Genomic DNA, 12,563 nt, shown 5'->3' with positions numbered 1-12,563 from the left:
ATCCCACACAGTGTGTTTGATAGGCAGTATACAAACACAGAACAAAAAGACTGTAAGACAGACAGCAGGTAGATATAACAGACAGACTGGGGGAGCACAAGGACACAAGTTTACCATAGTCTCTGCTCTACCAAGTGCCCTGAGCCAGGCATTTCAGTTCAAAGGAGTCACTGCACTCTGAGACTTGCCTGTGCACCCCAGGATTAAGGGGACTATGTTCGTGGTGACCTTCAATCTTAATCTGGTTCAGTGGGAGCACTAAATGGCTAGATGTAACTTTCTTTGAATTTAATCAATACCAGTTCAGAATTTGATCAATATCAGTTGATCAGTTGAAAGGTTTGGTGGTCAGTTACAAGGGGTATGTCCTCTCGAAGGAAAGAACACTTTGCTTTCACCACTGTGCTGAACTCTGCTTGATCAGAAAGTGCATGGTCACAAGCAACAGAAATCAGAATTGGGTCTGCTGCATGGCCAGCACATGTACAGGGGTTGGTAAAGCTGACTTTCATGTCTCACTTCTGAAGTGGGATATTGGCTTCAACTAGTTTAAATGACTACATTGAGCTATTTATCTCTTTCTGGTGAAGGCCACTTGCATTCCATATCCTTCTCCAGAAGTGAGTGTAACATATGCCATTTTTAATATTAAGAGGACGCTGACAGGGCTGTTAGGGCTGTAACTAGACCTAGCAACTTTCTGTTCAGTTCATGGGTATGAATATTCACTTGCATTTCTTAATATCCCTCTGTGCTACCTCCCTGCTTCATTCTTGTGAGCAGGCAGGGTACTGAAATACACAGGATATTGCCCTTGGAGTAGGCTGGGCAGAACCCTGGATTGGTAGGATATGTATGCTTGTGCCCGTCAGAGACAAAGCAAGTGCCCTGGGTGTGTTGCTGGCAGGTTGCCCAGCATGGCGATTGAAATAGTTTAATAGGAGTGTGGCCCTTGTCTTGAAAGGCTGATAAATTTTAGGAATGAAATGGACATTTTAAAACATATTATTTTGAGGGTAGAATATATTTTCAGTCACCAGCCTGGAGAGGATCCATTCAGTTTCTAATACCTGTTCATTTGATTTTTTTAATAGGTGATAGTAAAGTGATTATTTCAATTCTCATGTCTGTTCAGGGTCAGATCCTAGGGTCTGGCTAGAAGTGCTCAGAGCAAGTCAGGAGCTGGGGGAAGGGTGCAAAGGGGACTTTAAGCCAACTTTGCATTTCCCTGAACTTGGGGCAACTCTGTGCCAGGCTGGTCAGTAAGTGCAAGTTAGAGCAGCCTAGAGACCAGCATGGTAGACAGATGTACCAATATCGGGGAGTGCAAAGGTGGCTTAAAGCCAGCTCTAACTTCCAGTGGCTTCAAGAAGTTATTACAACAGCCAAGGATCACTTAGGTGTAAGAGAACTACATTCCGTTTTCCCTGGCCATGACACCTGTGCTGGCTGAAGATGGGGGCAGGGGTGAAGTGGGAGCTGTTATGGCAGCCCTATGCCACCCACGGATCCCTGTATGTTATGGTGGTTTCTCATGTGGTTGGCTTCAGCTGCTCAGCCCTGGTAAAGTGGTGAAGTTTTACCTCCATGTCTTCAGACTTGCTCTGAGCAGGATTACTCAACAGGCTGTAGAAATGCTAACAGCCAGTTTAGTGCTCCCACTGTTGCTAATTCTGGTAGAGTTGCTAATTGCTAGTGGGAGAGTTCCCTAAAATGCTCAGTGTAGTCACCATTTGGTAGACCATATCTCAGTCTTTTCCACTTCGGATACATAATTTGTTTCATCAGGTATTCCGGAAATATTCTTAATCAATTTTCACTGTAAACTTGTCTGACAAACACATTTAAAAAAATCAAAGTATACTAAATTGATCTTCAAACTAAATCAATTATTTATATAGTTTGTCATCTTTTTGATCATAATTGTTAAATACAATGGTAGATTTTTTAAAATGACGTTAGTTTTGTGGAACAGTCCCTGCCTACGTTTTATCTAAAGTACACTTGAAAAATCTCGAGGGACATGTTAAAAAAAAGTTCAACCAGTGTAATATTTTCATTAGCAATAAACATATAGTTAATTCCCTGTAAACAATAATATTTGTTTCGTTTTAGGGAAATATTTTGCTCTTGCTATCCGAATACACGAAAATATCGAACAGTTTTCAAATTATTGAGGAAAAAATACTTTTGAGTGCAAAAATTACATTTCCGACCAATAATGTGTGAAACCAGCTTTGAAATATTCGTGCTAGCTCTGTTGCTGCAGTTGAGAAGCAGTTGGGGGCGTTATTTGGATGCTGCCACATTTCATTTTGTGGTGGTGTAATCCAGCCAAAGGAAAAGAATGGAGACAAGTAGAGAAATATATCCTAAAGGAATTCATGTACATAACTATTGTAGACAAATAGATTTTGCACATGAAAATTCTGCACATGGAAGTGACAGAATCTATAATCTGTCTTGTCAGGTGTTAGTGCACCAAAAGTGCATACATAGGGTATATGCATAAAATCTTATATGTGCCAAATGGAGGTCATAGTCTGAAAATCAGGCTCCAAGTGTCTCCATTTGCCTTGCTCTTAAATTTATTTTTCCTTTTTCTGTTTTGGCCTTCTGTATTCTCTCACTTCTTTCAATCCCAGCCCATATCCTTTTTTACCCAAAGCACTCTCTTTTACCCAAAACACTCAGGTCTCTGCTTCCTGACTCTAAATCACAACTCTTTGTCACCCTGACGTGCCTCCCCCAAGCTCTTTCTCTCCTTCCATTTGGGGCCCAAATAAAAATAACATGAGGAATCTGATTCCATTGAGAGGGAGGACATTTTTAGTTTGTCCAGCGTTTATTATTCAGTCCCTAATTATTTTATGTTCAGTTTCCGTTAATTAAAATATCTGTTAGCAGCAGTAGATAATTTCACACATTGAAAATAGGATCAGTGTTTTTTAAAAGTATGAAATACGAAAATAAAATGATGGCAGGTATGTGTAGACTTTCTAAATGGCTATCTACCCCATTGAAAAATCCTGTTGAATTTATTATTCAGGGGCTGCAGGATATAGTGTTTGATAGTCAGTAGATGACATTCTCTCTTCAGCGTCAGTATTGGATCAATGCTGTGACATGTTGTTAGGGCGCACTGTGTTTTTTTGAAGAGGTCATCTTTAGATCACTCGATGATTGCCCTGTTCCATTCATTCTCTCTGAAGCACCTGGCACTAGCCATTGTCGGAAGACAGGATACTGGGCGAGATAGACTATTGGTCTGACCCAGTATGGCCGTTCTTATGTTTGGAGGAGATATAAAACTGAGGTCTTGACCTCCTGTGGTCATTAAATTCCCATGGTACTTTTCACAGGAGAATGTGAATGTGTCCCCCGCTCCTCCCTCTCCCTCCCCAGTGTCCCACCCAAATTCTAATTGGGCACAATCTAACTACTCAAATCACTCCTTCAATTTTAATTGTATATGTGGTATTCTTTGTTGTTTTCAGCTATAAAATTATATAGTGTTGCTGTGTGCTGTTAAACAACTGCTTCATTTCAGTAGAGGATGATATGAGCATTGGCTATCGTTAAAATTTGAGAAGAGCAGAATGAAAGACAGTATATAAAGGCAAGTTATTGTTGTTATTCAAATGTTAGTTTCCTGGCTACCAAAAATGACTGTAGTGTTTGTTAAAAATTCGAGGCAAGAGTAAACACGTTTCTAGCTTTTCTCAAACCTGGAAAAATTGGATGAGGTATTTTTTTTGGCCAGTTTTATTTGTTGTGAGAATATTTTCAGACAGTCTTTGTCTTTAATTAGGAGTTGGCGGGCCTAGGTAAGAAGTTGGAGCTCAGCATTTCAGAACTTCTGTATTTCTGGAGAGGTGCTGAGCTCTGGGAGATGAAAAAGATGAGATTAGGTGATGAAGAAGAACTATATTTTTAGTCCCCCTAATATTTCATTGGTGGGCAGCATTGGCAAGGATCTGTTGTGTCAAGGTTTGCAGTACTAATGCAATCTGTTTGCTTGTGGGGACTTTCCTTTGATAAAACTTAATGTGAAGCCATAGGCGCTGACTCCGTGGGTGCTCTGGGGCTGGAGCATCCACGGGGAAAAATTAGCGGGTGCTCCACACCCACCGGCAGCCAAGCTCCCCACTCCTCGCCTCCTTCCCCCCCCCGAGCACGCAGTATCCCCGCTCCCCCCTCTCGCTCCCAGCGCTTCCTGGCCCCCTGCCACCTAACAGCTGTTTGGCAGCGCTTAGGACTTTCCGGGAGGGAGGAGGAGGAGTGGGGATGCAGTGCACTCAGGGAGGGAGGCGGAGAAGAGGCAGGGCAGGAGCGGGGACTTGGGGGAAGGGGGTGAAATGGGGACGGGAAGGGGAAGGGGCTGGGGTGGGGACTGTGGGGAAGGAGTGGAATGGGGGTGGGGCGAGGGTGGTGCAGGGCCAGGGGCGGGAGGGGGAGTGATGAGCACCCACTGGGCAGAGGGGAAGTCGGCTCCTATGTGTGAAGCTGAACCTCTCAAGTTCCATCTCTTTATGCATCCTTGAGTCCACTGATTTGAACATCTGCCTTAGTTTTTCTGCAAGAGATAGTTCCAAAGTGTAATGCCAGGTCTTGCCTGCCCACTCTCCACTCTGAATTTTGACCATATATACTCATCTGGACATCATGAATCACGCCTGATTCTGTAATGGGCTCAAACTGGAACCCTGAATCTGAGCACCCTTGGGCTTGTCTGTAGTTGCTGCTGGCATTTACATGTTGTTTTCTTTAGTTTTGCTACACTGCACTTTGTGGATCTTGTTTGTTATGGGACTGCTGTGGTGGTGGTGAATGAATGGGACCTGTAGGTAGAGTCATGCACAGAGTTGTGCGTACAACATACTGATCCATTGTTTCCTGATCCATTATGTGGTATGGACTTCAAACTGAACAAAGCTAGCTTTGATTTTAGGTAGTGTCTGGATTCTTGACCCAGTGGTGTAGGGAAGTGCACATTTCTTCTCTCTCTGCCACTGAGGCCCTTTGTGCCAGAGAGGGGAATGTCCTCAGAGGGAAGGCAGGCATGTTAGTACTACTGCCCTGCCTTAGGGAGTATGCCAGGGTGGGATAGATTTAAGTACTACCTGGGGTTGCATAGGGGGCTCAGGGCAGGGGGTTGGAGTGTGGGAGGGGGCTCAGTTCAGGGGGTTGGGGTATAGGAGGGGTGTGGGGTGCAGCAGAGGGTTGGGGTGCAGGAGGGGGTGCAGAGTGCAGGAGGGGACTCAGCACAGGTGGTAGGGGTGTGGCAGGGGGCTCAGAGTAGGGGCTTGGGATGCAGGAAGGATTCGGGGTGCAGGCCGCTTATCTCGAGCGGCTCTGGGGTGGCAGCGGTGCACAGTGGGGCTAAGGCAGGTGCCCTGACCCTGCGCCTCTCCTGGAAGTGGTCAGTATGTCTGGCAGTGACTCCTGGGGTGGGGTTCCCCATTCCCGGCCAATGGGAGCTGTGAGGGGCGGTGCTTGTAGGAGAGGGCAGCACACAGAGCCCTCTGCCCCCACCTCCCCCAGGGGCTGCAGGAACATGGTGCCAGCTGCTTCTGGGAGCAGCGCAGGGCCAGGGCAGGCAGGGAGCCTGCCTTTGCCCTGCTGTGCCATTGGGCTGGCAGTCCCGCAGGCCAGATTGAGAGCCCAGACAGGCCGGATCCAGCCCGTGGGCCGTAGTTCGCCCTCCCTTGACTTAGAGGAAAATAAAGAAAATCAACATGGATTTGTCAAGACAAAATCATGTCAAACCAACCTAATATCCTTCTTTGACACGGTAACAAGCCTTGTGGATGGGGGGAAGCAGTAGATGTGATATATCTCGACTTTAGTAAGGCTTTTGATACTGTCTCACATAACCTTCTCATGAACAAACTAGAGAAATATAGCCTTGATGAACCTACTGTAAGGTGGTGCACAACTGGTTAAAAAAGCATAGTCAGAGAGTAGTTCTGGGCACCATACTTCACTAAAGATGTGGACAAATTGGTGCAAGTCCAGATGAGAGCAACAAAAATGATTAAAGGTCTAGAAAATATGACTTACGAGGAAAGATTGAAAAAATTGGGTTTGTTTAGTCTGGAGAAGAGAAGACTGAGAGGGGACATGATAATGGTCTTCAAGCATGTGAAAGGTTGATTTAAAGATGAGTGTGATAAATTGTGCTCCTTAACTACTGAGGACAGGACAAAATGTAATGGCCGTAAATTGAAGCAAGGGGGATGTAGGTTAGACATTAGCAAAAACGTCCTAACTGTAAAGGTAATTAAGCACTAGAACAAATTACCTAGTGAGATTGTGGAATCTCCGTCATTGGAGGTTTTTCAGAACAGATTAGATGAATACCTGTCGGTATGGTCTACATCCGTGGTTCTCAACCAGGGGTCTGGGGGCAGGTTTCAGGGGGTCCGCCAAACAGGGCCAGAATTAGACTTGCTGGGGCCCAGGGCAGAAAGCCAAAGCCCTGCTGCATGGGGCTGAAGTCCAGGCCCTGAGCCCTGCCACTCAGGTCTGAAGCTGAAGCCTGAGCAATGTAGCTTTGTGGGGGCCCCTGTGGCATGGGGCCCCAGGCAACTGCCCTGCTTGCTACCTATTAACGCTGGCCCTAGCTTTTATATGCAGAAAAGCAGTTGTGGCACAGGTGGACCATGGAGTTTTTATTGCATGTTGGTGGGGCAGGCTCACAAAGAAAAAGATTGAGAACCCCTGGTCTAGATAATACTTAGGCTATGTCTGCACTTCAAAATTAAGTTGACTTAACTTACATTGGCATACAGCTGCTGCAGTAATTATAGTAACTCCTCACTTAACGTTATAGTTATGTTCCTGAAAAATGCGACTTTAAGTGAAACGATGTTAAGCAAATCCAATTTCCCCATAAGAATTAATGTAAATAGCGGGGGGGTTAGGTTCCAGGGAAATATTTTTTTGCCAGACAAAAGGCATTATGTATTGGAGGGGTAGCCGTGTTAGTCTGGATCTGTAAAAGTGGCAAAGAGTCCTGTGGCACCTTATAGACTAACAGACGTATTGGAGCATAAACTTTCGTGGGTGAACACCTGCTTCGTCAGATGCATGTAGTGGAAATTTCCAGGGGCAGGTATACATATGCAAGCAAGAATCAGGCTAGGGATAACGAGGTTAGTTCATTCAGGGAGGATGAGGCCCTCTTCTAGCAGTTGAGGTGTGAACACCAAGGGAGGAGAAACTGCTTTTGTAGTTGGCTAGTCATTCACAGTCTTTGTTTAATCCTGAGCTGATGGTGTCAAATTTGCAAATGAACTGAAGCTCAGCCATTTCTCTTTGAAGTCTGGTCCTGAAGTTTTTTTCCTGCAGGTTGGCTACCTTTAAATCTGCTATTGTGTGTCCAGGGAGATTGAAGTGTTCTCCTACAGGTTTTGTATGTTGCCATTCCTAATATCTGATTTCTGTCCATTTATCCTTTTACATAGGGACTGTCCAGTTTGGCCCATGTACATACCAGAGGGGCATAGCTGGCACATGATGGCGTATATTACATTGGTGGACGTGCAGGTGAATGAACCGGTGATGGCGTGACTGATCTGGTTAGGTCCTGTGATGATGTCGCTGGTGTAGATATGTGGGCAGAGTTGGCATTGAGGTTTGTTGCATGGATTGGTTCCTGAGTTCGAGTTACTATGGTGCGGTGTGTAGTTGCTGGTGAGAATATGCTTCAGGTTGGCGGGTTGTCTGTCGACGAGGACTGGCCTGCCTCCCAAGGCCTGTGAAAGTGAGGGATCGTTGTCCAGGATGGGTTGTAGATCACTGATGATGTGTTGGAGAGGTTTTAGCTGAGGACTGTATGTGATGGCCAGTGGCGTTCTGTTGGTTTCTTTCTTGGGCTTGTCTTGCAGCAGGAGGCTTCTGGGTACACGTCTGGCTCTGCTGATCTGTTTCCTTATTTCCTCGTGCGGTTATCGTAGTTTTGAGAATGCGGGCAGGAGGCAGGGGAGGGAGGGGAGAGGCGCGCTGAGTCCTCGCTCCTCCCCGCTCCCTCCTGCCCAAGGCAATCAGCTGGCTTGCTGCATTTAGGAGGCAGGAGGGAGGGGGGAGGAGCGAGGACTTGGCATGCAGGCTCCCCCTCCTTCCCCCTCCTGCCCGGGGCAATCAGCTGGTTTGCGGTGTTCAGGAAGGAGGGGGAGCCTGTGCGCTGAGTCCTCGCTCCTCCCCTTTCTCTCCTGCCTCCTAAACGCTGCAAGCCAGCTGATTGCCGTGGGCAGGAGGTGGAGGGGGAGGGGGAAGGTGTTAATCCACGGGGTCTGCCGGCAGGCGGAGGTGGTGAGAGGGAGTGGGGGGCATAGGGAGGCTGCCAGCTGTGGAGAAAGCAGGCAGCCAAACAACGTAATAGTGGAGCATTGCACAACTTTAAATGAGCACGTTCCCTAATTGATCAGCAATGTAACAATGAAACAACATTAACCAGGACGACTTTAAGTGAGGATGGCAAAGAGTCCTTTGGCACCTTATAGACTAACAGATGTATTGGAACATAAGCTTTCGTGGGTGCATGAGTGAGGAGTTACTCACTCATGAGGAGTTACTGTACATTGCTTGTGCATGTCTACTATGTTCCTTGTGTGAGTGGTGTGTGTCCTCACCAGGAGTGCTTGTATGGATTGTACTGTCAGTTTTGGGCATTGTGGGATGGTTCCTGAAAGCCAGTAACTGTCCACATAAGCAGTGCAGTACTATGCTGATACTGCATCAACCTAACTACATCAGCCTTGACTTTGTGCCGCTCATGGAGGTGGAGTTATTAAGTCTGTGTAGCGGGGCAGTTACATTGGTGGGAGCAAAATTTAAGTGTAGACACTTCCATAGTTAGGTTAACATAAGCTGCCTTGCATCGACCTAACTCTGTAGTGTAGACCATACCTTAGTTCTGCCTCAGTACAGGGGACTGGACTAGATGACCTATTGAGGTCCCTTCCAGGCCTACATGTCTATAATTCCCATATTTAAAAGCTTCCAGTTATCTAATCAGCCAGAAGAACAATATTATGTGACTTTGGTGACCCATCCTACTCTGTGAATAATGAACCATTTGCAAACGCTCTACTACTTGAAAACTGGCCAGCAAGACAATTTGGTTAATACCTGTGACTAATTAATACTTTCACAGACATCAGGATTCGTTTGCAAATAAACAGTGAACAGAAAAGAGGACTAAGCCCATCAGATAATTGATTCATAACAAATTATTTCACCAGCTCTAGTGTTAAAATTTATTTTTTTAAATTTTTTTAAATGAAAGCAGGGAGGCCTAATTTCCTGATCTCTGGGAACTGCCTGTTTCTGATTCCTTCTTTGGCCTTGGGCAGAAGTCACTTAAGCTCCCTGGGTGAAATCCTGGCCCCATCGACGTTAATGGCAGAACTTCATTGACTTCAATGAAGCCAGGATTTCTTGCCTCAGTTTACCCATCTGTACAATATGAATTATAATGATGTTTGTTACCTGCCTCATGGGGATGTTGTAAGGATTTATTATTTGATGCTTGAATATTGAAAATGCAACCAAGAGTGGTTACTATTTTACTATGTCTTGTACAGCATTTCTGTTGTGTTATTTTAAGGTAGAATTATCTCCCTTGTTTGTGATATTACAGGAATTAGAAGAAGCAGTCCAAATAATTGTATGTGATTTGGTATGTTTTAGAAAAGGGGACTGAATTAGATACATGGTTGGTGACATGTTCAATGTCTCTCACTTTTTTGTAGCTGTCATTGAAAAGAAGAGGGAGCAAAGACTTGCAAAAATCAGAAAAAAAGTCACAGCAGACACCCACTGAGGTATGTTGAAGTAATAACAGCCCAGATCCTCAGCTTGAGGCTTCTGTGGAGCTACCCCAGTCTACATGAACGGAGGATCTGGCCCTTTGTTTTTGTTGTTAGTTTTGACGTTTAGTATTATATCATACTGCTGTTTGGGAAATAGGGATCTTGGGCCCAAATCTGCAGTCTTGACAACTGACCCAATCCTGCATTGACAACAGTACAAGTGGACCTGTGCATTGACTGCAGTAGGGCTCCGCATTGGCTCAGAAGTCCAATTTGTAGGATCCGGGTGAAAGGCAAAACTCCCACTGATGTCAACAAGAGTTTCATCTGAATCAGGACTCCAGGACTTGGCCCTTTGGGTGCTGACTTTGAGATGCTTTTATGGGTCTGTTGCCTTATTTAACTGACTTTCAATTTTGGTTTTTCAGCCTGTTGGGTACGAAGCTTAGAAAGTATCCTCTCACTCTCTTTTCACTTTCCACCCATCATGAGCCAATAAAATCTTAGTCTTTCATGAAAGGCTGCTGAAAACGTATGTTTTCTGGGAACAGAGCAGGCTTTCATAGCAAAGAAAGAAGGCTTTTTTGTCTTAATCTCATCTTCAGATGTAGAAAAATAATTGTTATAATCATATTTTAACTTCTAAAGTTATATTACTTTTATTGTTAACCTTTTAATTTAAAGCTGTTTGATTTCAAGTGGTGCTCTCTTTATTGACATAAAATTATTTTCATTTTTTTTTAAGGAGGACAACGAAGATCTGAAATGCCAGTTGCAGTTTGTTAAAGAAGAAGCTGCCCTTATGAGGAAAAAAATGGCTAAAATTGATAAGGAGAAAGACAGATTTGAACATGAGCTTCAAAAATATAGATCATTTTATGGGGATCTAGACAGCCCCTTACCGAAAGGTGAAGCTGGAGGACCGCCTACCACAAGAGAAGCAGAACTCAAACTTAGATTGAGACTAGTAGAGGAAGAAGCCAACATCCTTGGAAGGAAAATAGTAGAACTGGAAGTAGAAAATAGAGGACTGAAAGCAGAGCTTGATGATTTAAGAGGAGATGATTTCTCAGGAACAGCAAATCCCCTCATGGGGGAACAGAGCGAATCTCTCTCAGAGTTACGGCAGCATTTGCAGCTAGTTGAAGATGAGACAGAATTGCTGAGGAGAAACTTGGCTGACCTGGAGGAACAAAACAAGCGCATCACAACTGAGCTAAATAAATACAAGTACAAGTCTGGCACCCACGAGAGCTCGAGGCACCATGATAATGCCAAGACTGAAGCACTGCAAGAAGAGCTAAAAGCTGCCCGAATGCAAATCAATGAGCTCAGTGGCAAAGTCATGCAACTTCAGTATGAAAACAGAGTATTAATGTCCAACATGCAGCGCTATGATTTGGCCTCTCACCTCGGGATCCGGGGCAGCCCCAGAGACAGTGATGCTGAAAGTGATGCAGGGAAAAAAGAAAGTGATGATGATTCCCGCCCTCCCCACCGCAAAAGGGAAGGTCCCATTGGAGGGGAAAGCGACTCTGAGGAGGTACGCAATATCCGGTGCCTGACTCCCACTAGGTCTTTTTATCCTACACCAGCTGGGTGGCAGAAGAGCTTCACAGATCGGCAGCAGATGAAGGACATCCGCTCTGAAGCCGAGCGACTGGGCAAGACGATAGATCGTCTGATTTCTGACACGAGTACCATCATAACGGAGGCAAGAATTTATGTGGCCAATGGGGATCTGTTCGGACTCATGGATGAAGAAGATGATGGCAGTAGGATTCGGGAGCATGAGCTTCTTTATCGAATCAATGCACAGATGAAGGCATTTAGGAAAGAACTCCAGACTTTCATCGACAGACTAGAAGTTCCAAAGTCATCAGATGACCGAAGTGCAGATGAACCTTTGTCAGTGAGTCAGGTAGTTTTTTACTTATTACAGCCTAGAGGTAAAAAGATACTGCCATATAGTTTAAGCCTTTAATTTGCTCTACAATGCATTTCTAAATATCTATGATTTAATTTTAAATCCCCCAGTCCGTCACATGGGATTTGATCCTCCTAATGGAGTCAGTGGGGCTACTCGTGTGAGTAATGACTATTCATGTAAGGAAGGGTTTGTAGAACAGGCTCCTCAACATTAAAAAATAAATAAACAAAATACTGTAGATACTACTATTGTGGGAGACAGAACATTCTGGCTTTGCGGCAGTGTTTGCCAGAGTTGTTCTGACATCACCAATAATGTCAGTGCACAAATGTTCTTTGGCCTGAGGGAGTGAAATGGAAGTGTAATCTAGGTGATGACCAAAAACAAACTGTAGAATAGAATATAGCAAGTGCTTTAACAGATCAGATGGTTAATGAAGTATGGTGTACTGCATCTAGAGCAGGGGTCTCAAACTCAAATGACCACGAGGGCCACATGAGAACTAGTACATTGGCATGAGGGCCGCATCACTGACCGCCCCCCGCCGCCCCAGCCCCACCTTCACTCCACACCTTCCATGAGGCCCCGCTCCTGCCCCACCTCTTCCCACCCCTTCCCTGCCCCCATTCCAACCCCTTCCCTGAAATCCCCACCCCAGCTCCACACCCTCCCTGCCCCCAGGGGGTGCAGGAGGGGTGTGGGGTGCAGCAGGCGGCTCAGGGCAGGGGGTCGGGGTGCTAGAGGGGTGCGGGGTGTGGCAGGGGGTCCAGGTGCAGGAGAGGTGTGGGGTGCGGCAGAGGGCTCAGGGCACGGGG

General features: G+C 45.5%; 1 protein-coding gene across 2 annotated transcripts in view; it reads left to right on the top strand.

Moving 5' to 3' along the window:
* Positions 1–12,563, top strand: part of LOC141984891 (microtubule cross-linking factor 3-like) — a 68,682-nt gene that overhangs the window by 22,900 nt on the left and 33,219 nt on the right. Inside the window, exons 4-5 of one of the 2 annotated variants that reach the window (XM_074948395.1) lie at positions 9,759–9,830; positions 10,564–11,730. In XM_074948395.1, coding sequence (XP_074804496.1) covers positions 9,759–9,830; positions 10,564–11,730 — 1,239 coding nt within the window. Of the gene's footprint in view, positions 1–9,758; positions 9,831–10,563; positions 11,740–12,563 lie in introns of both variants that reach the window. The other variant, XM_074948394.1, reaches the window with a different exon arrangement.

The sequence above is a fragment of the Natator depressus genome, chromosome 3, assembly GCF_965152275.1.
Source record: "Natator depressus isolate rNatDep1 chromosome 3, rNatDep2.hap1, whole genome shotgun sequence".
In the NCBI taxonomy this organism is placed as follows: Eukaryota; Metazoa; Chordata; order Testudines; family Cheloniidae; genus Natator; species Natator depressus.
The sequence above is the reverse complement of the archived record's forward strand: the minus strand, read 5'-3'. Positions and strand labels throughout refer to the sequence as shown.